Source organism: Ascaphus truei, chromosome 6 (genome assembly GCF_040206685.1).
Source record: "Ascaphus truei isolate aAscTru1 chromosome 6, aAscTru1.hap1, whole genome shotgun sequence".
NCBI classification, from domain to species: domain Eukaryota; kingdom Metazoa; phylum Chordata; class Amphibia; order Anura; family Ascaphidae; genus Ascaphus; species Ascaphus truei.
The window spans coordinates 105,800,767-105,828,664 of NC_134488.1; the positions used below are offsets into that span (position 1 = coordinate 105,800,767).

At 43.2% G+C, this 27,898-nt stretch overlaps 1 protein-coding gene across 2 annotated transcripts in view; it reads left to right on the forward strand.

Annotated features, from left to right (window-relative positions):
- Nucleotides 1-20,132, forward strand: part of LOC142497577 (excitatory amino acid transporter 2-like) — a 76,891-nt gene extending 56,759 nt beyond the window's left edge. Inside the window, exons 4-11 of one of the 2 annotated variants that reach the window (XM_075605574.1) lie at nucleotides 804-956; nucleotides 2,696-2,946; nucleotides 8,034-8,217; nucleotides 15,438-15,564; nucleotides 16,141-16,374; nucleotides 18,512-18,706; nucleotides 18,841-18,975; nucleotides 19,331-20,132. In XM_075605574.1, the coding sequence (XP_075461689.1) occupies nucleotides 804-956; nucleotides 2,696-2,946; nucleotides 8,034-8,217; nucleotides 15,438-15,564; nucleotides 16,141-16,374; nucleotides 18,512-18,706; nucleotides 18,841-18,975; nucleotides 19,331-19,595 (1,544 nt within the window). In that variant the 3' untranslated portion in view covers nucleotides 19,596-20,132. The remainder of the gene's footprint in view (nucleotides 1-803; nucleotides 957-2,695; nucleotides 2,947-8,033; nucleotides 8,218-15,437; nucleotides 15,565-16,140; nucleotides 16,375-18,511; nucleotides 18,707-18,840; nucleotides 18,976-19,330) is intronic. The other variant, XM_075605573.1, reaches the window with a different exon arrangement.
- Nucleotides 20,133-27,898: the final 7,766 nt, after the last annotated feature.

Sequence of the window (27,898 nt, forward strand, 5' to 3'; positions counted from 1 at the left end):
GCACTTAGGGAAGCACTGTGTCAAACAGTAACCAAGAGTATGTACAGCAACATACATCTACTGTATGTCGAGTATGTGTGTGTGAGTTGTCCCTGTGCCGTCAAGTATGTGTGAGGTGTCCCTCTGCCATTGAGTATGTGTGTGAAGTATCCCCGTGCCCGGGAATATGAATAAAGACTGAGTTGTATTACAAAAGTTCCTGGCGCCCATCATTTTCACCCTTGCTATCTCATCGCCCAGCTGCCTGAATCCAGTACCCTGAAGTGAGGTAAAGTATGCCGAGTAACCAGATATTAAGTACTAAACTCACTAGAAGCCGGGCAGGGAGCATCACATACTTATGCATTCAATAATTAATCAATATACAGTATGTATGGTTACAAAGAGAATATATTTTATAAATGACGATAAACGTACCCAAAGTTTCTGAATGGATAAATAAATAGCTTTTACATAAATAGCGTAATTAATTATTTTGATGGGTTATGCAATTGAAGGAAAATGCTATTTATGCAGGGAAATTGACTGCGCCTCGCATATGTGATGATTTCATGTCAGAGATACATTCTTAGTATTGCATTAAGCTTAAGTCCTATTTTAATTGCCATGACCGTAAACTGTAGAATCCACTTTTTTTGTGTTCGTCTCTTGGTTATGTAGTTTGTGGTAGCAGTTTCAATGCCACTGATAAATGCTGAATTATAATTAAAAATATGCAAATAGTTCTTGTAGCAGATACTTTAGCAGTTCAGTTTGTATCACTGTGACTTCTGATGCATGCTCTCTCTTGATCTGCTCACTAGGTGTGATCCTGGGCTCTGTGTTTGGCGGCCTCCTGCGTTTGCTTCCACCCCTGGACAGTAACGTTCTGATTCTGATCTCATTTCCGGGGGACATTCTCATGCGGATGCTAAAAATGTTGATTTTGCCGCTTATTATTTCCAGCTTGATATCCGGTGAGAAGATAAAACTAAACAGGAGACCGTTTTAAAGCCGCAGTCCACGTTGCTTTTTTGTTTTAGCTCTTCTGATCTAGAGGGCCCTGGAGCTGATCCACAATCTCCTGACCTCGCTCTGGTGGCCAATAGAATGTTGCAAAGTCATTCAGAGATGACGTCGCTACTATTTATGACCCCTCGAAAAATGACCCCATAAAATAACAAAACTATCTTGAGAACGAGGTTGTCTACAAATCATATATATATATATATATATATATATATATATATATATATATATATATATATATATATATATATATATATATATATATATATGATTTGTAGACAACCTCGTTCTCAAGATAGTTTTGTTATTTTATGGGGTCATATATATATATAACATAAACAAAGAACAAAGAGTAGCGCTATCAGTGTGATATGTGAGTTTAATATAATAGTGAATAAAGTGTGAGTAAACAAATAAAGCTTATATAATAATATCAAATTATTAATATATAATAAATAAATAAACAATTGATATTTAAACCATTCACGTGAATTGAAGAACTAACCAGTCCAATTGATGGAAACAAATTAAAGAAAAAAAGTCCAGATGCAGGAATAATAGTCAGTCACAGTATGGAGTAGGCTGCTTCTTGATTGATCTAACCAGATCAAGGAAATCTATAAAAAAAAAGAAAAAAAGGAGCGCCAGCTCCATGGCATAATATTGTATGTAAAATTGACAATGTATTAAAATTGAGAGTGGCCGCCAGGACATGCACTCACTTCAATGGGTAAAAAAACATTCATTGGAGACAATCTGTATGCCGTGGGAGACTGCAGGAGGTGGATGCCAGACAGTAAGGTAAGTGTGCACAGGTAGTAACAGCAGATACTTATCCGTGGCTGAATGGAGAATATTCAGAGCGTCCACAGGGAAATAGAAGATATCCACAGGCGACTGGTACACCATCCTATTCTTGCTCCGCTTGTAGCAGATTTCCGGGCTTAAACAGAGTGCTACAAGCGGAGCAAGAACCGGATGGTGTATCAGTCGCCTGTCATCTGTGAATATCTTCTATTTCCCTGTGGACGCCAGCAGCAGTGAAGCCCCATTGTACACACAGCGAGACGGAACAAACTGACTGCAGTCTGGTACATGCTAGCGCATGGGCTTGCCCCATACAACGCTCTTAATTTATTGGCAAAGTGTGAGTGCGCATTTGTCTTTGTTCGTGATATTAAACCTTAGTCATTGGATTTTACACATGGATCGGGCGCTTTTCCTCTTTTTTCTTCTCTAATATATATATATATATATATATAAATATATATATATATATATATAAATAAATATATATATATATATATATATATATATATATATATATATATATATATATAATATATATATATATATATATATACCATAATACTGAGTTAAGTTATGGTGAGTAAAAAAAGTGACAAAACCCTCCACAGGAAAGCAAATATGTAAATCCCTTGCTGCAGTGTAAGTGCTGTATGCTGGGTGATAATGGGGAAAGGCGGGGTTGCAGACCTGCCTAAGACATGCAGATGAGCATACAGTTGTATTTGCATATATATATATATATATATATATATATATATATATATATATATATATATTTGACTTGAAGAACATGTTCAGTTATAGGTGTTTACCGGTACATAAAAAATAAACTTATTATACAAATTAAAGAGAATTATCCCTTTATGATCACCAACAGGTTTGGCTGGTCTTGATGCCAAGTCTAGTGGACGAATGGGCACACGGGCGATGGTCTATTACATGTCAACTACAATCCTGGCTGCACTACTTGGTGTCATCTTGGTTCTCTCCATCCACCCTGGGAACCCTAAGTTAAAGAAGCAGGTCAGCATCTCCACTAAAAATGAAGAAGTTTCGAGCATTGATGCATTTCTGGATCTTATACGAAACCTCTTTCCAGAGAATTTGGTACAAGCTTGTTTCCAACAGGTACGTCCTGTGTGTTCCTTTCTTTCTGAAAGAAATATCTACTGTTGTTTTGTCCCGTTGTCTGCTTCTGAGACACAAAATTAACCGGGTTTCTCTGCACACACTTGGTGACGCTGATGTTTAACACTGTCACCAAGTGCTCGCTGAGAAACCCAGTTTCTTCTGTATCCTAGTCTCTAACAGAGGTTGGAGGAAACAGGCAGGTTTATAACATATTTAGGCCCAGAGCCACACAGGTGCGTTAACTCCGTGTTAATAATAACCCAGATGTCAACGCCTAGCCACAAAGCTAATTCTGTGCAAAAACAACGATATCATTAACGTAGGGTTAACTCCATGTTATGTTAGCACTAAAGATGGGCACATTTTGGGGGCGGATTTGGATCCGCCGCAGATCGGCCTTTGTTCCACGGATCAATCTCAAAAAGGGCAATTCGTCTTTTCTGGATTTTTTTTTATCATTGACAGTCAATGCTGAATCCGTGGATCGTATTGTTAAAATCCACCAGCGGATTGCATCCAATGGCGGTTTTTGATCCGCACGGATTGAAAAGGTCACAATCCATTGACGGATTTTACAACGCAGAACGGATTTTGAATGAAGAGCTCAGGAAATTCTGCCAGACAGATTTTGATAGTTTCGCCCATCTCCAGTTATCCCTGTCTCCCATTAGCTTCAAGTAACCCGACTCGCGTTACGCCTGTTTTACTTAAAGGTGGCGTTACTCCAATCCAGACCCTAACTTGGGACTGTAGCAAAGAAGAGTCTCTCTCAAAACCTATATCTCAGAATTTGGATGGGCGCTATGCCATCTTCTCCGGTACGACCTAAATAATGTCAGGTTAAAACCCTGCGTTCACAATAACAGAGTTCTGTGAGTATGCATTTTTAGAGGGTACCCCTGTGTTGCATATCATTAGCACTAGTGGACGTTATATTTAATGTAATGCCGTTTCTGACTGGAAACAGTACTTAACACGGCATTAGTGAGCTTTGAGGATACATGTTGGCAACTAACAAGGCGTTGACTCCTAGTTATGGCAATAACAGACCTCTGTGGCTCTGGACCTTAGTGCCTGTAATGTTCGCTCTCTATACCAGACTACATTTGAATTTTAATTATTTTGGTCATTGAAGGAAGGTAAATTTAGCACGGAGACGTTTCTCAAAGTAAATTAGGATAATACAGCTCAACCCCGTTATAGCGCGATCTGCTACAACACGGATCCGCTTATAACGCAGTCTGAGCGTGGCTCCCTTTTTTTTTTACATATCAATTTAATGCATTATTGCTAATGGACACACACAGAGATACACACACGGGGAGACGGACACACACACGTTCTGTGTATATAATGCCTGTACAATAGCAATGTAATTATCTAGCTGAAACATTCTTATATGGCAAAAAGTTGCATAATACAGCGACCTCTCTGATATGAGAGGGACCTGCATTCAGAGGTCTACAACTACCATCCTTTTTTCAATACATTTTAAACAAGAGGATCTAGTGAGTGATTTGGATTCAATACACATAATCAGTTTGGGTGTCTTATTTCCATTTGAAAAAAGTACCATTTTCAATCAAGCGGAGATGCAGCATAGAAAGCAGAAGCCACTCAGCCTGGGGGATATTATAGGTGATGAAATATGAAGCCAGGCACTAAATAATTTCTTCAAGACTTCTTTTCTTTATATGCTGATAGTAATTTATTCTTAACCCAATATCCACTTAGAAAATATGATTTAATTATTTTGAAAAGTCTTTGTTGGCCAGAATGGGAGACTCCCTGGTGTAACCTCTGAAAGAATATGATTGATAAAGAAGTTGATTGTCCTTCTGTGATCTCTTATGGTTATCAACCAGTTAATGAACAGTATTCCTGGACCAATAATTTTAATTTATTTGAAGGAACTGTTTACAAAGATCTACAAATAGAAGGTAAAGAGAGAGAGAGATGATCAAAGAATAGAAGCTATTGCTTGACTTAAATCCCTTATCTTTTAACCGTTGTAGCATTTAAGGAAGCACATTTGACTCCCAGATTATTTCTAACTGAAGTTGCTTGTCTTTAAATACTTGGGTCCTGCATTTATGTTTGAATTCACACTACAACGTCAGTATAATTTAACCTCCTATGCACTGCAAAAGCAATAGCCTTCTTTGGACTTAATACACTACCTGACTTTTCGGGATTTCAGATTGCATACTGTATGTTTTTCTGCATGCCAGAGAGACATGCTGTTGAGTTTATTCAGTAATGTTTTAATTTGAAGTTTCCTTAGATGTCCATGGAGCAAGAATTGCAGATAAATGACAGACAGGATTTTGGAGGGCCACTAGTCTTACTGGATACACATGCAACAGAGGGGGGGGGGGGGGTGATCCTTGCTCAGCCTAATATTAACTTTCTAGAGGGGTGCTATCAGGGAAAATAGTACATGCACAACATGGGAGAGAAAGTTTATATAATGGGCACAGGAGAGTAATTGCAACGCCTTTGCTGAATGGTATATTGGATCACTACAGCATAATTAGCATATTCTAAACGTCTCATCAATACTGTATATAGAGACTACAGTATTTGTGCTTCCTCCGTTGAGCAGTATATATAAATCACTGCAGCATAGTTAACATTTAACACATGCCTTTCTCTGTTTTGTTTGAAATGCATTCGTTAAAGCAGCAGTGCGCAAACTGGGGGGCGCTCCCCCCAGGAGGGGTGCTAGATTGTCAGCGGGGGGCGCAGGGTTTACATAGGCCCTGCGTGCTTCCCGAAGGCACTTAAATTAAGTGCCGGGGAAGCGGCAAAGGCCTCTGTAAACTGCACTTACCTTGCTACCCCGCGAGGTCATGTGACGTTATGTTGCCACGGCAACGTGACGTCACGATGCCAAGGTAAGAGGGGGGAGGGGGCGCAAAGAGAGGGTAAGAGCCAGCAGGGGGGCGCAGTTAAAAAAGATTGCGCTCCCCTGCATTAACGCATGATTAACCACTGTTGTGCTTTGTTTTATTTGCTGTGCGTTCTTACCTAGCTGCTGTAGAACTGGCAAAAGTACAAATTCAATAATGTTTAACCAAATTGTATATATAAATTGATTACTTATTCTCTACAGCAGTTAGTCCCAGCCTTTCTATGTAGCAATCCAGTTGCTAACACTGTATCAGTATTGTTGTTACAAACGCACAGTCTCTCAGCCTTGTGAATGCTAGCATGGTGAACCTCAATAAGCACTCAGCTAATACATGCAGTGTGCTGATATCCTTTAACCTCCCTGATGCCCTAACGGAGCTCAGACCTGCAGTAGCAATGTCTCACTCAACTAGTGGTTGCCTTGATCGGCTCACAACATAGCTTAGCCTGCGGTCCCAGTGACTGCCACAGCGCACGCCTCGGCATGCACTGTGCGCACAAACACGGCCCCCCAGTCACTCAGGGCTGAATACATGCATCGGCGCACATTCAGCAGCCGCGCTGTACTGCAAGATTACACACACTCCAAAAAATTGTGTGTGGAACTGGCGATGGAGCCGTGGCCACGCCCCCGCCGGCGGTTCAGCTAATGAGGGCGAACCAGCCGCGTGAGGTCATGGCCACGCCCCTGCAAAAACCCGAACACACCCCCTCCCGTCGCAACCTCTCCCTCTCTCCTGAGACCGCAGATCGCGATTAGCCCTGTGCACGCGACGCTCGCCCCCCCCACCCTCCCCCGCCGGGCGTGTCACAGTGATGACTGGGACCGCAGCCTTAGCTTTCCGATAAGGATTTTAGCGATTATTGAGATGTGTCACTCTGAGGTATAATGCCCCTACACACTCTTATCTTACTGAAACCTCTGTTTCAGTGGCGCATCACACTAGATACACAAAAGTAGTGATAGTATTTTTGACTTAAAAAAAAAAACCTCTCAGAAAACATTGGGACAACTATTTGAAACAAACACACACACACACCTCGTGCTGATCTGTCAGCCGGAGGAGCTGACAGCTGCTGCATATTCAGTAGCGCCTCTGCGATGACCGGCCACGGACACTATGTCTGTGGTGTCGGATCCCCAGCACGCTGCACCAATTAAGTCCTTTGGGGGTGCCGCTGTGGCGCGGGTCTGGGACAGCTGGGAGAGTTATCCAAGCTCTCCCCCTCCGGCAGATGTGGAACCCCTGATCACGGCCATTTTTTTTCGCGAATCGGTTATAATGTGGTCACATCGGGTGGACCCCGAGCACCACGTTATAACAGGGTTCAGCTGTAGTACAGTGTCGCCTCAGTGTGAGGAGAGCAAACAGCTGGTTGCGCCAAATGCTCTCTCCCAAAACACTAGTGTATATATACACCAGAAGAAAAAACAGTATCTCTACATCATTCTTACATCTTGTATACTCACTTTTGCCACACCCTAGCTGCATCTTCTTATCAGCACTTTCCTGGTATCTCCTTTCTGGGGCTTAGTGTAGGGGAATAGATGGTCAAGGTAATGTGTTTGCAAAAGTCTTATCTTCAGGGAAGGTCAACGGTCTATAGACCTTATTCAATTCTTCATGGTTCACTGCAGCTGTATATTTATCTGTAGCTTGTTAAGATAATCTTGTTGACCTTCAAACTAGCCATATTTTGCATTCAAACTTTAACCCCATCCCTTGCTGGTTCATGCTTGCACAGTTTCATCATATTATTCAGTCTCTCTTATGGTGGTCTGTTTCGAGCGCTTTATAGTCCAAAGTCCAACAGTTATACTTGTCTCACCTCCAAACTTCTGGTGCTTAGTCCTGAATCCTAAAACCAAATCGTTGAAAAGAATACCAATTTTATTTGATATATAAAAATATGAAGCAGTGTAAAATATTAACTAATGTCGACATTATTAATTGTAGATTCTCAGGACCTTATCGGAAAGAATTGTTAGTAATTCCTATCAATGTAACTTTAATTCCCTCTTTCATATTTGTTATCTCCTATACTATGCAATATGTTTAATATTATATTATCCTATGAAAATCGTGTTTGCAGCTTGTGTGTGCCTGTATGCAGAGAAAGCTGCAATATCACATGCCTAAAATATGATTGCGCATTTCTTTTCAATACAGATACAAACTGTTTCCAAGAAAGTTCCCCTGGCTCCTTCCCCTCTTGAACTCATCAAACTGGTGAATGTTACTGGCATGCCAGACAGTGTATCCCAGTCTAATAGCAGCATTGCAGAAGTAAACACTGGACCCACTATGGTGACACAGAAGAAGCTGGAATTCAAGGGAGGCATGAATGTCCTTGGTAAGAGCGGTACTACTAAATACGTCATAGAGCAGGTTAAGGATATGGAGTCATATTTAAAGTACTAAGCATATTTCTTTCCCTTCAATAGGCCATAAGGTGCATTACGGCATAGTGCTGTTTAGTAAATATGGTGCTAATGCCTAGTCTTCCTTTGTGGATCGCTCTGTGGGCGTAGCACAGGGATCTGTCCTAGACCCTTTCTTCACCTTTCTCTTTACACATTCTCTCTAGGTGACCTAATCACATCTTTTGGTTTCAAATATCACCTCTGACGATAACTACATACTTTCTTTTCAACCCCTGACCTTTAATCCTGCTATACAGACCAAAGTCTATGAATGTCTCTGGGCTATGTCATCCTGGATGGCCCTCCGCTGACTCAAACATAACCTGTCAACGACTGAGCTCCTCGGACTTCCTCCTATGTTGTCCCTACTGCCCCCTTCCCCATTACTGTCGCCAGCACTATCAGGCACCTATAATCACAAGTACCCTGCCTAGTCACATTTGACTTCTCCCTCACATTTTCATTTCACATTCATGCTATCGCTTAAAACAGCCGTAAAAGCTGCAGTTTAAATGTTTTTATTTCCCCCCTTTAATATGTGCATTAATACAATCCACACAATGATAAGTAATTAGCTAAGTTGCCGATCAATCCGTTCTCCTGTGATCGATCGGCGAAGGTTCGGCTCGGGGGTTACCTAAATGACTGCAGAGGAGTATTCTGCAGGTAGTGGAACAAAGTTCTGTGCGGAAGATCATGTGACCAGACAGTCACTAGATGCAATTGAGCTTGTGCACTGCTAAGAGAGGGCAGGGCTCAAAAAGGGGTGTGCCATAACCTGTTTCAGAAGAGAAAGAGGATGTGACTTTGTAAATAGTTGCAATAGAAACAAAAAAGGCTTCTTACATATAATACATAAAAAATGTAATTCAGAGTTGTTAAAAAAAAGGTACAAGTATTTTCTCATAGTACAGAACTGATTTTATTTTAAAAAAAACACGTTGGATATTGCTTGGTCTTCTGCTTTAAACCTGTTCATTTTTTTTTGCTCTGGAACATTGCTAAAATATGCCCTTTCCTCTTTCACTTGATTGTTAAAACTCTAACACAGGGGAGCGCAAACCTTTCCTGCTGCACCCCCCTGTCTGCTGCTCATGAGCTCACCCCCCCCCCCCTACCTGGCAGCTGCGTCAAATGACGCTCTGGGGTCATGTGAACCACAGCATCATTTGACGCCTGTGATATCACGTCACATGACCCGTGGCATCATTTGACGCCTCATTGCCATGGAGATGCGTCACAGCGTCTGAATCCCAGGTGAGTGTTATTGTTACAGAGGCCTCATGTGATCCCCCAGCATTTAATTTAAATGCCTGGGGTAATAGCTTGGGACCTCTGCAACCACCTGTACCCCCCCAGACAAATCTATCACCCCCCTGGGGGGCGCGCCCCCCAGTTTGTGAACCTCTGCTCTAACACATGCCCTCATTCTCTCCCGTCTTGACTATTGTAACATTCTACTGTCTGGTCCTGCTGCCTCTCACCATTCTCCCTTTTAAGCACTTCACTATCTCCTAAATCTTTCTGTCCTTCGGCTGCCGAAACTCATCTCCTGGCTACCCATTAAGTCCCCTTTACTTCTAAAATGCTCTCTCTTTCAAGACTACATACTCCTCTTCCCCTCATATCTCAGATCCAATATCTTGCTACATTACCGCTCTCCTGTGTATTGTCCAGAACCGGACATTTGGTCATGGTTATTTCGCTGTGACCAAGTGGCCACCAGAACCCTTTGCCACAGCCGCTGGACACTGAGCTGCTGCCCATTTTGTGAGGTGAGTGGCAGCTAAACACCGGCGGTGATCTAGTCATGGCAAAATGGCTGCAACCAAATGTCCTAGGCCGTATTTTGTCAACCCCTGTCATGACGAAAACCGTCCTCACTTAGGGGCAGATGCTCAAAGCTCTATTAAATCAGCCTCATACCTTCAACTTAGACAGCAATGGATGTTGTGTTCTCTGAGTTAACACGATATCCTCAAAGCTGATTATGTGCAAAACAATGTCTGACCCACATCTCACTGTTTTCAATGGGATTTTTCTTCTTTGATACATGTGGTCCTGCACTTTGCACTAGTTTTGTAGCTGGGAGACTAATAACTTCTACACCAGGGGCGGCCAACTCCATTTCTCAAAGGCAACCAACAGGTCAGGTTTTCAGAATATCCCGGCTTCAGCACCGGTGGCTCAATCAATGGCTCAGTCTTTGAACGTGACCTGTTGGTGACCCCTGTTCTACAGTGTGATTTCTCAGTGCTGTTCTAGCAATATTTATAATAGCATAGTCTGATTTACCACTAATCTAGTGACCAAAGAAACTTTTCTAAATACATCAAACTTGGGGGGAAAAAAGGGTTGAGAACGTTTGGCGTGTACTTTAAAGAGCGGAAAAAGTAAACACGCATGCAGTGCTTTCTGTAGCATTGACATAGGTAAACAAAACAAGAAACGGTTCCCTGTTGAATGCACTCCCTGTGACGTGTAATGGTATTAATCTTTAAAACCCTTTAATTGGTGATAAAATAAAAATTATTAGTAGGATTGGTGTTGGCAAATCTATGGCCAATCCACAGAGGCAACAAACTATAAACATAAAATTAAAACTATTTAGCAGATAATCAAATGCTGCCCTTACAGTGTATGATGGGATATACTGGAGAAAAATCTCCTACTTGGTTGGAAAAACAGACTTGGTAGCAAGTGCCTCAAATGAGATAGTCTGCAACTCCCATTTATACACAACTAGCTGATATACCCGGCGTTGCCCGGAGGCAGGGAGGGGACGGGGGGCGTGAAAGGTAGGGAGAGGGGTGGGGCATGAAAGGCAGGGAGGGGGGTTGGGGCGTGAAAGGCTGGGGGGGGTGAAAGGCAGGGGGGGATAAAGCCAGGGCGGGTGGCATCAAAGGCAGGGGGGGGCGTCAAAGGCAGGGGGGGGGCGTCAATGGCAGGGGGGGGGGCGTCAAAGGCAGGGGGGGGCGTCAAAGGCTGGGGGGGCGTCAAAGGCAGGGGGGGTGTCAAAGGCAGGGGGGGGCATAAAAGGAGGGGGGGGGCGTAAAAGGCAGGGGGGGCGTCAAAGGCAGGGGGGGCGTCAAAGGCGGGGGGGCGTCAAAGGCAGGGGGGCGTCAAAGGCATGGATTCCTCCCCCTGCATTTCCTCACCTGGCAGCATGCCGCGCTCCTCGGCCTGCCAGTGGTTCTCTCCCCCCTCATGGCCTCCGTCGACTCCCGGTGGAACAAAGGAGCTATTGCGCGGTCGCAACTCCCTGCCGCCCTCCTCCTGCTCCTCGGGGATGTTGACCGGGGTAGCGGCGTGTGGGGGGTGAGCCGTAGAGAGCGTGCTCTGGGCGGTGGGGGAAAGTGGTTGAGCGCCGGGGAGCGGGGGTCCTTCCGGAGGCTGCCTGCCCACTGCCTGTTCCCCCGCCGGGGAGGGAGGGAAGTGAGCGCCGGGGAGGGAGGGAAGTGAGCACCGGGGAGGGAGGGAAGTGAGTGCCGGGGGAGGTAAGTCCTTCCGGGCGCCGCCATCTTAGGCACTTGGTGCCGCGAGGCAGCTGCAGGAGGAAGGGGATCCTTCCGGGCTCCGCCATCTTAGCCACTCGGCGAGGCTGCCTGCCCACTGCCTGTTCCCCCGCCGGGGAGGGAGGGAAGTGAGCGCCGGGGAGGGAAGTGAGCACCGGGGAGGGAGGGAAGTGAGTGCCGGGGAGGGAGGGGAGTGAGCGCCGGGGAGGGAGGAGAGTGAGCGCCGGGGAGGGAGGTGAGTGTGATGGGGGGGGGTGAGAGAGAGTGTGTGTGTGTGTGTGTGTGTGTGTGTGTGTGTGTGTGTGGCCGAGGGGGAAGAGAATGGCAATTGGGTGATGTCAGAGCCACCAATCTGATTGGCCAGAGGCTGAGGACCAATCAGATTCACCGCAGCTAGTACCAACCTTTCGATTTTATATATTAAGATATTAAAACTCCAAGAAGATGTTAGGTCAGACTTGGAACACTACATCTCATAAGGAGAGACAAACAGGGGTGCAAATATCTCAAATACTGTATTAAAATATATGTAAAGCATGCACATAGCCATAATACTGGTGACTACTGTATGTGGTCATGAGTGGTAAATTGATAGCTAGTATAGTGCTTGTGTAGAAATCAGTCGGTGGCCACTACAGGTAATACAAGATGGTTAGATGTCAGAATATAAGTTCCCTATGGATGATAATTAGATGTATCTAAATACATGGGCAGCCATAACTCCATGAGGTAAGTATAAGACAGTGTTTGTGATACACATTAACACTCTGTCAACTTTGTAGTATAAACGTACTGTTCACATAGGGAGTGAGAACAATCACCCTCTTAAGCGGGCAGTAGACAAAATGAATCTCCTGTAGAGGTAAACTCAATGTGCAATAGTTAACAAACACATGGTAATCATTTTAACTGATAGACCAAAGGCACAATATCAGCAGATATACAAACATTAAGGTCAATGCTAGTGCACTGCAAACAATTAACCCCGTCGGGTCACAGGATAAATCACAAAAACACCACCTAGAGTGGATGAGTACAGACACACAAATTGTGTATTTAGCCTGGAGGCGGCTCTTGACCGTATCTAATTATAGCCTCTTTGAGGTTTGCTTATAATGTTGTAATAATAGCCATTGCAGTGTAAATCCATAACAAAGTAACGGACCTCTGTTTATCAGCAGCATGACATCATCACGCAACACCACGCGTCAACACGCTTTTTCAGAGGTCTCTGAAAACTCTGAAAAGTCTGCTACTTTGTTATTGATTTGACAAAGTGTGTTAGTGTGTATCACAAACACTGTCTTATACTTACCTCATGGAGTTATGGCTGCCCATGTATTTAGATACATCTAATTATCATCCATAGGGAGCTTATATTCTAACATTTAACCCTCTTGTATTACCTGTAGTGGCCACAGACTGATTACTACACAAGCACTATGCTAGCTATCAATTTACAGCTGCAGCGGCCGTTATTCGAAGAAATCACGAAATGGAATTTTAGGATTTTCCCGAGATCCGCCCGAGATATTCAGTTGCAGACTAATGGCCCGCCGGAGTAACGGCGTCCTACTGTAGTCTGCCTTTCTGTAATAGACGTGCAGTAAGAGGCTGAATCAGTCACTCTAACTGTGCGCCTCTCACAAGCGATCGCAGGGGTTTTATAAAAATTCTAACATTACAGTAATGTAGCAGTGGTCTCTGGAGGTGAACCACATTGATTTCAGGTCCGCCGACCCCCTACTTCCCAAGATACAGTACCCGTTATGGGGTGCTGGTATACCCGCCATGCTAAAATCCTGTGGGTCACGTGACCGTTGGATGTAAACAAAGCAGAGGGATACCGGTACCCCATGAAGGTAATGAAGCTGCTTACATTTTATTTTTATTCATAGTGTGCATGAGCAGGTGGTCTCCTGAGCTGAACAAAGTTGATTTCAGCCCCGGGGACCCCCTACTTCCCGAGTTACAGGCCCCGGTATGGGGTACCGGTATCCCCATATTAAAATCCACATGGGATCTAAACAAAGCAAAGGGATATCGGCACCCCATACCGGGGCCTGTATCTCGGGAAGTAGGGGGACCCCGAGGCTGAAATCAACTTTGTTCAACTCAGGAGACCCCCTGCTCACACACACAATAAATAAAAATGTAAGCAGCTTTATTACCTTAGCGGCCATGCAATGCCCACTAAGGCAATGAAGGGGTTAATGCCCAGTACTATAGCAGATTACATTACAATATGTACTGTACTACCCACCCACTAATACAAAACACACCCCCCATACCCCCCATAAAATCATGATTTATTATTTTACACAAAGGATTAATACCCCAGGCCGACGGGGGTCCCCGGTGGTCCTGACGGGTGTCCGCAGGCCCCACAGTGCACCAGAGGGGGGTGCCCACAGGGCCTGGGGGTCTCCGGGTGGTCCCCACTAGGCACCATGGAACTCCAGGTGGTCCTCGCAGGTTGCTGTGTGCCACAGTGGGGTCCACGGGTGGGCCTGCGAGTGGCTGGGGGTCCCCAGGTCATCCCCACAGGTGTCTGGGGCCCTCAGGTGGTTTCTGCAGGTCCACGGGGCCCCCACAGCTGTGGGGCCCCCAGTTCTTCCCTGCAGGTGTCCCCCATGGATCCGCAGGTGGTACCGGTGGGCGTCCGAGGGTCCTCGGGGACCTAAAGTACCAACCCTGTATGTAAAAAAATAAAACATGTCCTGCATTTAAATAAATACACCCCCCCCACCACCACCACCACTACCAAACACATACAGTACAGTAATGGGCAAAATAACTATTATCCAGATATGATAATATATTATTTGCCCATTATTAAACACAACATTAGCAAGCATAAATAATGTAAATAAATACAGTTCTATTTACCACAGCAATATGATGGATGTCCTCGACAGCAAGGTCCCTGTCCTCAGTTGCCAGAAAGCATACATACATAATAAATACATTCTAATGTCGCCTAACCCCTTAATCACCTTAGCGGTTAATAACCGCTACAGTAATTAAGGGGTTAACCCACCCTGCCCCGCTACCCACCCGGGAGGCCTAACCACCCTCCCCGGACACACTATACCCACCCTGTACCCATTGAGTAGTATAGATGGTACATCATAATAATAATATTAATAATAATAATAATATGGGCATGATAAGCCACTATAGCACACAATTGTTTTGTTTACCATTGTTATATTGTCCCTATTGCACCCCAGTGTTAGCATATTATCCATTAATATTCTTATAAGTATTTAGGCTGATTACCATCCCTTCCCTTTTCCCAACAATTTATTTAGCATTGACATAGTCTGCTTCATACATACCGTAAATACGTTTGTCATTTACAGCTCCATAGAACACATTACTGAGTGAGCATTCTGAGCAGCATCAGGTGAATGCACTTTTAAAGAGCTATTTCACATATACACATGAAATACGCCTATAATTTTACTGTATTGCATATAACATGTTTTATATGGACTTTTCCCAAAACATATTATTTTCTCTACAGAAAAAAAGCAATAGATCCACGTTAAATAGTTTCAGGGAAGGATGAAAGGAAAGGCAATTACTTGTGTATCTCAGCATTAACTTTTTCCTCTTGTTTCTTTTTGTAGGTCTCATTGGCTTCTTCATTGCATTTGGTATTTCAATGGGGAAGATGGGAGAGCAGGCCAAGATAATGGCTGATTTCTTTAATATCCTCAATGAAATCATTATGAGACTGGTCAGCATGATTATGTGGTAAGGAGCACATCAGGAAATCCTAGAGATGTGTGAAGTTGTCTGAGAACAGCGAGTGAATCTTTGTGCAGGTTGTTATAGATATTTGAGTGTTGAAACATTTGTTCTTTTTTGAAGTTTGCACAGCAAAGAAAGCTCACTTCAAGTTTGTTTTTTCCCTTTTTGTATCCAATTGAACATTTTGCAGCATTAGCAAAACTTAACAAAAGTTTACGAAAAACGCACATTTTGCAGAATTTTCTAAAATATTCACAAGATTAAGGATAAACATTGATCCACCAGTAAGCTATTGGTTTTTGCTGATATATAGTGAAATTTGGCAGTTGTGGGATTATACTAAAAACTACACGTGTCCAAAATGTGCTAAATTCACAAAGTCAAAGGGTCACTAAGCCTAACATTTCAATACATCTACCAACTCAAATAAATGTACTCATTCAAGTACACCTACTGTACTACAGAACATCGACTGAAAACAGAGAGTACACCAAGAGTGGGGAGAAAAAAAGAGCAGAAGGGGCAAAAAGCAGTCTTTGTTTCATTCATTTTGCTGTATTGTACTTTCCCTTGCTTTAGGTATTCTCCGCTAGGGATTGCGTGTCTGATCTGTGGCAAGATTGCTGCCATCAAAGACCTGGAGACGGTGGCTCGACAACTGGGAATGTACATGGTCACGGTCATAGTGGGGCTGGTCATTCACGGCGGTATGATCTTACCGCTCATATTTTTCTCAATTACCAGGAAAAACCCGTACACGTTCTATGGGGGTATATTCCAGGCCTGGATTACTGCGCTAGGTACAGCTTCTAGGTAAGTAACTTCATTACTCAAATCTGTAATGTCACCATTATAGTTCACTAGCTGAGAGACCCGGCGTTGCCCGTGAGTTAAATTTACCGCTAGGAGGGGGGGGGGCGACAGTGGACAGGAGGGGGGGACACAGTGGACAAGAGGGGGGGACAGGGGACAGGAGGGGGGGACAGTGGACAGGAGGGGGGGACAGTGGACAGGAGGGGGGGACAGTGGACAGGAGGGGGGGACAGTGGACAGGTGGGGGGGGACAGTGGACAGGAGGGGTGGGGGGGACAGTGGACAGGAGGGGTGGGGGGGACAGTGGACAGGAGGGGTGGGGGTGACAGTGGACAGGAGGGGTGGGGGGGGACAGTGGACAGGAGGGGGGACAGTGGACAGGAGGGGGGGACAGTGGACAGGAGGGGGGGGGACAGTGGACAGGAGGGGGGGACAGTGGACAGGAGGGGGGGACAGTGGACAGGAGGGGGGGACAGTAGACAGGAGGGGGGGGACAGTGGTCAGGAGGGGGGGGACAGTGGTCAGGAGGGGGGGTTGCTTAAAATATTCTGTGTCCCTCCTCTCCACTGCCCCTGTATGTTTCTCCGTTCCCCCCTCTCTCTCGGCTCTTCCCCCCCCCCCCCATGTGCAGCTCCGGTCCCCACCCTACAGGGTCTGACACACGCACACACGCGCACACACGCACACACGCACACACAGTGACACACACACAGTGACACACACAAACACACACACACACAGATATGTCACCTCTCCTTCCGGGCGCCGCCACCTTAGGCACTCGGCGCTGCGAGGGAGGAAGGGTGTCCTTCCGGGCGCCACCATCTTAGGCACTCAGCGCCGCGAGGCAGCTGCAGGCAGCCTGCCCACTGCCTGTCCCCCCGCCGGGGAAGAAGGTGAGTGAGCGCCGGGGAGGGAGGTGAGTGAGCGCCGGGGAGGGAGGTGACAGCACCGGGGAGGGAGGTATCTGAGCGCCGGGGAGGGAGGTGACTGAGCACCGGGGATGGGGGTGACTGAGCGCCGGGGAGAGAGAGGTGAGTGAGCGCTGGGGAGGGAGGTGAGTGAGCACCGGGGAGGTAGTTGACTGAGCGCCGGGGAGGGAGGTGAGTGTGATGGGGGAGGGAGGTGAGTGTGATTGGGGGGGGAGAGGACAGAGAGAGTGTGTGTGTGTGGCCGAGGGGGAAGAGAGTGGCAGTTAGGTGATGTCAGACCCACCAATCTGATTGGCCAGAGGCTGAGGACCAATCAGATTCACCGCAGCTAGCACCAACCTTTCAATTTTATATATTAAGATGAAGATTAAAATGATACAATGTTATTATACAAACAATCACCAATGCATATTAATAACATATACTGTACTATCCCTTTCCTTTACTATGTACAGTAGGACAGGGGATGCGCTCAACACCAGGTCATCCAGACCCCCAACAGGTCAGGTTTTATGGATATTCCAGCTTCAGCATAGGTGGCTCAGTCTTCGACCTGTATGTTCTTGAGAACTGGAGTTGAGCACCCCTGATGTAGGACATTATTATTGTGACCCTTTCTTCTTCATCTTTGAGCTTCCTAGTGAATCTTTACCACATCATGCTTCCAAAAGATGTTTGAAACATTCCTCACAGTCCGACTCCTAATCACTGCAGTAAAAAGTTCAGAAAATAAATATACAGTAGACCTCACACATTTTGAGCACTGCAATGGGAATCCTGCACAAAGCAAGTCTTATTAAGCATATGCCCATTAGCCCATTAAATGTAGGTGGCTGCCTATCAAAATTTAACATGTACCAAATTGGGGACAAAACAGCATCAGATCTATAAGATAAAAAATCCCATTAAAAGTGATGGAATAAATCTGGTGGTTTTGTAGCCACGATACCATGATATATAGGACCATATTTACTAAGCAGTGCTACTTCATAAGGCACTTTCCAGAACAGCTTTGTAAATGTTCCCCTGTATTGCCCATTCATTTAAATAGGGCATAAAGTGCATTCCAGCATGGAAGGAGTCTTGTAGAGTAACACAGTTTATTAAATAGTAGTAATAATAATAATAATAATAATAATAATAATAATAGTAATATTAATAATAATAGTAAAATAGTAATATTCTTACTGTGTTTAATTTTTCAGTGCTGGTACCCTCCCTGTGACCTTCAGGTGCTTGGAAGAGAACCTAAAGATTGATAAACGAGTTACTCGTTTTGTTCTGCCTATTGGAGCCACCATTAACATGGATGGCACAGCCCTATATGAGGCAGTGGCAGCCATCTTTATTGCTCAGATGAATGGAGTGTCCCTGGATGGAGGACAAATAGCAACAGTGAGGTAAAGTATAGCCTTATAACATCAGTAGCTCAAGCATTTGGTTACTCCATTTTATAAAAGATGTTACTGTATGTACTGAAGCTTGATCTCTTAATATTGTAGCTTTATCATGAGTCTTCTCCTTTCTCTTGTAGCCTGACAGCCACATTGGCAAGTGTAGGAGCAGCCAGCATCCCCAGTGCTGGCCTTGTCACTATGTTACTCATCTTAACAGCTGTGGGACTCCCAACTCAGGATGTCAGTCTTCTAATAGCAGTGGACTGGCTGTTGTGAGTATTGTATTCCTTTAGATATTAGATTATACGCTGCCAGGATGAAATGTAAAAAAACAAACATATGAGGCTCAACATATACCGTGCTCAAATAAAGGATGCTAGTGTGTGCCATGTCAAATGTTACTCACTGAGTAAATAACACATTTTTGTGTTTAGGGAAAGCTGGATAGGTTATGTAACAAAGAAAACGCAGCGCAGGCTAAATAAGCCGAATGATTAAAAATAGAGAATTTCCTTTATCCTACAAACAGTGAGAGTCTATTTTCTTTCCTTCCTTCTTTGTTCTTTCCCTTTACTTTCTTCCTACCTTTCAATGACTGTTTGTATTTGTTACTCCTCCTTGTCATAGGGACCGCATGAGAACATCTATCAACGTAGTTGGTGACTCCTTTGGAGCTGGCATCATCTACCATCTGTCAAAAGCTGAACTTGCTGCCATCGACGCCAAGCATGATGCTAGGGATGGGACAGATATGGTGAAGCTTCACATGATGAACCATGAGGTCATAAAGAAGCCTCTGAGAGAGGCCATTAGCACCCCACCTTTCTCAGGCTATGCCTCACTGCCTACTGAGGAGTATGAGGTACAACTTGAGCCCTCTATGCATCTCTAGTTGTCTCTTATATGCTGCACCTGTGCATCTGTTGGTCCTTCTGAGCATATACAGTAAGTATATCCATCTACTGTACCTGTGTGATTGCAGCAGCACAGCATCTATCAGTGCCATCCACAGCTCGCCCTGTCTCTCCTTATCAGCATTAGAACTTAATAATAATTAATGGCAGATTCCAGATTTTGTCTCGTGAGTTTGAAATAACATAGTCCAGAGTAGCTGATGCATTTTGCAATGTGTCCCATGTCTCACCTGCTGTCATAAGACAAATACTCAAGGTGCTTCCCTTCAGCTGGTATTCAGAGCTGTGTAAGGTGCACAGGTGAACCATAAAGAATCTCTCTACAGAGAATTTCTGCTTTCCAAAAATGAACAGGCTGTAACAAAGAGAACGGGAAGCTCGAGACTTCAGATGCTCCCCCAATACGTATATTAAACTAGGGTTCTCCAGGTTTATAGCTCAAGAGCAACTACCAGCTTTTAAGGGCAACACAAACAAGAGGAGAGGTGAAGATGTGTAGCACTGCCGCAGTTTCCAACTCCCAGTGAGACCGGAAAAAATAATAAGGTAAGCACTCAAATGAGCAACAGGTCAGGTTTTATTGCAGGGTGGTGCAGCAAAAGGGACAGCAGAGCAACACGAACGCACCTACGCGTTTCGTGCACTAGGCACTTTATCAAGGTGACAAACACATGTATTACTGCATGATTTATACTCACCTGTACTGTGCCTCGCACTGCCGGGTGTGACGTCATCGTCCCGCGTCGCAAAGGGTCGCGGTGACGCGGCGTGCACAGCCATTGGCTCGGCCAGTCAGGTGGTATGCTAACACTTTACAGTCAGAAAGTGTTAGCATACCACCTGACTGGCCGAGCCAATGGCTGTGCACGCCGCGTCACCGCGACCCTTTGCGACGCGGGATGATGACGTCACACCCGGCAGTGCGAGGCACAGTACAGGTGAGTATAAATTATGCAGTAATACATGTGTTTGTCACCTTGATAAAGTGCCTAGTGCACGAAACGCGTAGGTGCGTTCGTGTTGCTCTGCTGTCCCTTTTGCTGCACCACCCTGCAATAAAACCTGACCTGTTGCTCATTTGAGTGCTTACCTTATCATTTTTTCCGGTCTCACTGGGAGTTGGAAACTGCGGCAGTGCTACACATCTTCACCTCTCCTCTTGCTGGCTACTCACCTGGATGAACTGCACGCCCTGGATATCTAGAAGTCCTGCAAGCACTAAGGTAAAGGGCCATTGTGCCCCCACATATATTCATATGGTTACCGGTGCCTCTGTTTATTTCTTATTGGTTACTAGGGGGTGCTGTTATGGGGTTTCAGTTGTGAGGGTCAAGTGGACCCCACTAGACTCCTAGCCCTTACCTGATAAATTGCCATATTACTCATGGACTTTCTAATGTTATCCAGTATTATCTATACATGTCATGGAGGAATTTTGACCAATTCTGATGCATCACAATTATCCTGTTCTATGCAACACAAACAAGCAAGTTGTCTTAACAATAATTTAGAGCCAGCTTAATTAAGAAATTGATTATCTGGTTAAATATATTTTGAAAAGTTGACCTTTAGATTTCTAATGAGGAATGCATTAGGTCTCTGCATTAAATAATTCCACCTTGTCAGCGTGATCATATTTATTATTCATGTGAAAAAAGGAGGAACATTTCTTTTCAAAGCACATGTATTTTAATACCTTTTATTGGGTCACGTGTTTCTTCTTAATAACAGAGGTTTCTTCTTCGATAATGCATTTTCTTGGGGTGAAAACAATGGATCAGCTGAGCTGGGACTCACAGTTGATAACAACCCCCCCAGCTTCTGCACGCAACCACGAAAGTGATTTTTGTTTACTAAACCCTTCCCTTTGGACCACTGATGGCTTTAGTGTCCTAGGTTTTCTTTATATATATAATATACATATATATATATTTATACATACATTTATATTTGAAGCAGACAGTGCACACATATAGTGTTGCAGCGTAATAGTCTTGATGTTTAGGAAATGTGTTGCTACAGTATGTAATGTATATATCAATGCTAGCAACTAGCACACGACTATAACTTAGAAACTGACCAGTGGGGTGCAGTTGTGACATATAACAACCTAATTGTGATATAATGTGACAATGTAGTAGTAAATCTTTTAAACATTACTTATTGTCTTCAAACTCCTTTGTTCATACAGTCCTCATTGACCATACATTTTGATTAACCTGGTTAATTTGAATGTATTTTTTATTTTAGATTGTGATTTCTTTTGCTATTACTGGTTTGCATATTTACACTTTCATGCCAAAGTCTCTCCTCACCAGTGTATATACCATTTACTAAATCTGCCGTGTGTACTGTATGTATTTGTACAATATATGTCAAGCAAATAACTCCATTCAAAGCCTTCTCCTGTATGGTTATTTATAGACAGCAACATGCAGAACCTGGATACTATTGCATACCAAACCATAGCTCACATTTGCACTTTTTCAGCTCTGGGGAAGATATAGGGCCTCATGCTATAAGCAGCGATAAGCCACTTATCGCCAGCATATCGCAAAAAAAGCATACAGCGATTCAGTAAACCCCTTTAAGAGCAAAAATCGCCAAACGCGCGGCGATAAGCCACTTAACGCCAGTTTCTCAAAGTCGCTCAATTCTAGCAGCCCTGATCAGCTTATCGAGGCTGATCGCCGCTCTAGGATTGAGATTTCCTCTCCAAATCGTCCCGCCAGAAAAAGTTGGCAAGAAGGTGGGGAGAAGCTGCCGAGAAGCGGCGAGACGGCACTTAGGGGAAAAAATGCATTTTTCCTGCATTGGATTGATGCCGGGAGATTCCGGAGCTGATATCCATTAATATGCATGAAAAATGCATTTACAGGCAACTTCATTACCTTAGCGCTGTGATTCTCAACCAGTGTTTCGCGTAACCCAGGGGTTCCGCCTGGACTGCGGGCCGCTCGCACTCACTGTGCGGCCCGCGATGGCTTTCCTGGCTCTCCCCCACAAATGTTTCAAGTTGTTTTTATTTTTGAAACTTCAGAGGGCAACTTGAAACCAAGTAGTGATAAGATAAGTTCTTAGACAGATGTTTGCTGTGGGCAATTTGTTGTAAGTACATAGTAAATACAGCCTGGTACTAAAACACAAGAATGTCTGAGTCAGCAAAAGGGGGTTAGCAAAGATAAGTGATTTATATCTCTTTGTTTTGAGCGTATCAGAATCACTTTGAATATAGAATAAAGATACTACCTTCCACCTTCTGATACTTTACACTGAGCTGAAGTATATAGTTATGCTGTATCTTTGCTGAAAGCGGATTGAAGAATAATAAAAGAATGCTGATTTTGAACCGAACCTGATTCCTGAGTATTACATCATGAAGGCTTTTCTAACATAATGGTGGAGAGTGCAAGCTCGGATTAACAGGTAAAAGGGAGAAGGTGAGAGTTATTGTGTCTCCCAAAAGGAGAGGGGTGTCCATAAACCTTATCCCAGGCTGTCAACTTTGTCTATGCCGATCCGGAATTGAAAGACTTCAAGGATATTAGTTCCAATTCAGAAGGAAAAATGTGGTTAACTGTGAGGATAAAGAAAGGACGTCCATGGTTATGAGAAGTACTGAGACCAGAACAGAGACAAAATCAACACCCAATGTCGCCTGGTTACTTCACTTGATGAGTGCAGAATAAGACGGGTGTCTCTGAAGCAAGGATACAGAGAAAAAAAAGGGGTGATATAGAGGAATGCGCACCTCTATTTCTGGCCCCCTGTAACGGTATGTTTTTCATTACTTACATATTGAAAGAAGGTAGTCACGATAATCAAATTTAAAGGTTTTTTTAGTCCATATATTGATTATCGTTTAAAAATGGACTGGCTTAAAAAGAAAGCCTCCACATATTAATTGGATACCAACATCTCGGGGGGTAATCCTTTGAATATTTAGGATGATTATATGTTGTTTGTCCTAGATGGAATTAAAGAAGTAGAAGAGAAGAAGTTTGAAATGTTTAAAGATAAAAGGAAGTTTGAGCTTCTGAACAAAATGGTTTTGATACACGAGGAAAAAATGATAATAGTTAAATGTCCTATCCTGATATGTGACATTTACCTAAATTGTAAGCAATGTGCAGTGTTAGGGTTGTGTAGCCCCTTTACCCCACCCTAAGTGAGATCTGGTCTGCTACTAGTGTCTTTTCTGAGATGTGGTGCATACCTGTGAGGTAACAGGAGGGCTGAGCACTTCTGCGATGGTGTGGGGATTATCAGGACAGGTTTACAGGGTACCTTTATTCATTGGCAGCGCCTCCAGTCAGCGAGGATCCGGTGGTAGGAGGATGGTCCTCGCTGACACCTTTCCATATTCCAAGACAGTGAATCACACTTGCATATGGTTTCATGGTGTTATTGCATTAGTAAATGTTACAGCAGTGCATTTCTTTCTTGCTTCCCCTAGAAGGTTACTTTAAGGGTTGAGGCCCATCAAAGTTTCCTTCTGTGGTGCTCCTCCTATATCCCCTTGTGGGACATAGGGTTGTTGTTGCTCACTCCACAGGGGAGGAAATAGACACACCCACTTTTGGGAGACAGCCATTATATATACCTGGGGTTGGGCTTGTAACCCTGCCCCATAACAGGGCAAGCCTAATACTGACAGGTCATCACAATCCAGCATGTGACCCAGCCAGTACCTCCTCTAGGCTGACACACTCTGGCTGCTGCTAGGCCCGCCTTTAGATCCAGTTACTGCATCTAAGGTTGCAATAGCAAACAAGGCCTTCTGGAGGAATTAACCCATCCAATGCCTGTACTTAACAGGACTTACACTGGTAGGGCCCAAGAAATCAGGTAGCGGCTTGAGGCTAGGCTAAGTTGAAAACTCAGTATTGTAAAATTCCTAGAACTGTATCAGGAAAACAGTACAAAGGGTATCCTTTTTAGAAAGAAAAGCAGAAGAAGAGATTAACAGAGATATTAAGGAATTGCAAGAAAAATGATGGATAGGGATTGATACTGAACGAAAAATCAATTCAAAGTTACACAGGAAATTGTGCAGTTCACAGCTATGGAACATGTTTGCTACAGTAGAATTCTAAAGCTGTTTTCAAACAAATTAATGCATATTATGAACGTTTTCAGATTAGTTATTATTATAAGAATGAAAAGGGAAATTCTTATTAAATTAGTTTTTTTATGCAGGAAAAAGAATTAAATAGGTTTTTTGTTTTTCTCACCAAGAATGTTGAGAAATACTATTGTTTAGTATAGATTGTGGTATCAATGACAGGTATAATTTTTTTAGGATCATATGTAATTATTTGGCTACAAAATCAGAAGTTTATCATTTCTGGTTGTCTAATAATTCTATGTTCTAAGAAAGAAAAAGGGGACATCCTTTCAAATGGTTTGTTTGTTGTTTTTGAAAGATTACAGCAAATAGTTTAAGGAGTAATTATTATATGTCGTGGAGTGAAATGTTTGTATGTTACTCTAACATTTAATCATTTTCAAATGAAGAATAAGAGCTAAAATAAACCTTTGTAGTATTCTTTTAAACCATTACATTAGTGGATTTAAAAGAAAATGTTTGCATATTGGCAGGTGTGCAAAGATATTGTATGTGTTGTACAGGACATCACAGGGTATGAAATACCTATTAGAGGTATGGAATATTATTTTAAGTTTCTTTTGCATCCAGTCTCCCAATATAGATTTGAATTTCTGTTTAATTATTGTACTACATAGCTCACTAGAATATTTTTTTTTTACTAGACCTAAGTATGAGTTTTGGTACCCCTAGGTTTGTGAGACACTATATGAACAGAAGATAAAAGAGAATATTGGACTAAAAATAAAAAGTTTTAAATAGAGTATGTTATTTTGCTGTTATAGAGAAGTCAGCAATTTAAATTTAAATATATATTTATAAATGGAATACAAGTTTTTATATATATACTGTATATAACTTGTAATATATATATATATATACAGTGTTCGACAAACCTATACATTTGCTCGCCCCGGGCGAGTGGATTTAACCCCCGGGCGAGTAAATATTGGCCCAAGCAGCACACGTTTGGTACTAGGTGGCGAGTAGATTTTTTTGTGTGGCGAGTAGATTTTTTGGTGATTTGTCAACCACTGTGTATATATATATATATATATATATATATATATATATATATATATATATATATATATATATATATATATATATATATATATATATATATGAAAAAATCATCTCAGTTGGCACACTGTAAACATAAGTAAGATGCTGATGCTTGCCCCATATGCACATGTAAAAAGTAGAATTTACCAGATTGGAGTCCGGAAAAAACGAGACAGCACACAGTCTTAGTAGTTCCAATGCAGTTGTAATCAAAGTAACATGGCACCACCTCCAACGTTTCGGTACACTCAACGTGACCTTCCTCAGGGACGTGCAATAAGTGAATGCTAATCCACCACCTTATATACCCAAACAAATCAAAATTAAATCAAACTCACCCGTGTATGGGCAACATTGCCCGCGAAACCGCGCTGCTGTGACACGCATGCAATTGCTGGAACGCATCGCCATCTTGGATTTACCAAAACCTCCCATTCAACTACGGTGGCCTCAATGGTCTGACTGTAGGCACGATCGCGCATGCGTGGACTCGTCATATCTCCCTGGGTCGTGACACGCAATGTGCTGCTGAAACGCATCGCCATATTGTTTCCTAAAGTAGTACACAGTTAACCTAGCTACGGTGGCCCGAATGGTGCATATGGCCACTATAGTGGCGGTTCGCGCATGCGCGAACATTCCCAAGGCAACTCAATGCGCAAAATGTGATATAGCGCAGGCTCTTTATTACCCATGGGCTGACCCCACTGTATGCATAACGGCACCCATATATGGACACGACCTCGAGGACCTGTATGAGGATCTGGAATTACAAATGCCCAAACTACATAAAGAAAGGCACCTGGCCGATGGGACCATTTGGGGAGGCTATGATATGTTGGCACAATAAAGCATATTAGAATGTATTTGGTTATTTGCTTAAACATATACACAAAGGGACCCGTTCCAGCACGAGAACGCATAGCACACACAGCTAACTTACAAAAACCAATTAATTAAACAACAAACATGTGAAATGATGTGTGCATCACTGTGAGGTATGTTGTTATCAATGTCCCACTATAATAAATACTATAATTACAACGACTAATATAGTCTAAAATCGAAAACAAGATACCATGTGTGGTCACACCAATCTATTCCTAAATAAAGTGACCAATGGGCTTTTAGTATATATGCCTAATGAGACAACTTGTAATTGGCAAGAGTATGTCTATCCGGAGCCAACATTCATACTGTACTCCGTAAGCCAACTCTGTCCTAAAGACAGCTTATAACCGACAAGGCATATTTACACGACATGTCACATATTTAGAAGTCTCAAATACAACATGTAGTATCTACGATCTCGAAGCGGGACATCGTGAACAAACTTGATGCACACACCAACACCATAGGGTGATAAAGTGAAAATGACAATACAAGGGCACATATGGAAATAACACATGAAGACGTAATGCAGAGATATTACGAAATGAACATTGACAAGCAAAAACACACAACTACAAAACAGTAAACTATGATATTTTGTGCTGCTGAACAATTGTTTACTGTTTTGTAGTAAATGTGTTATTTCCATATGTGCCCTTGTATTGTCATTTTCACTTTATCACCCTATGGTGTTGGTGTGTGCATCAAGTTTGTTCACGATGTCCCGCTTCGAGATCGTAGATACTACATGTTGTATTTGAGACTTCTAAATATGTGACATGTCGTGTAAATATGCCTTGTCGGTTATAAGCTGTCTTTAGGACAGAGTTGGCATACGGAGTACAGTATGAATGTTGGCTCCGGATAGACATACTCTTGCCAATTACAAGTTGTCTCATTAGGCATATATACTAAAAGCCCATTGGTCACTTTATTTAGGAATAGATTGGTGTGACCACACATGGTATCTTGTTTTCGATTTTAGACTATATTAGTCGTTGTAATTATAGTATTTATTATAGTGGGACATTGATAACAACATACCTCACAGTGATGCACACATCATTTCACATGTTTGTTGTTTAATTAATTGGTTTTTGTAAGTTAGCTGTGTGTGCTATGCGTTCTCGTGCTGGAACGGGTCCCTTTGTGTATATGTTTAAGCAAATAACCAAATACATTCTAATATGCTTTATTGTGCCAACATATCATAGCCTC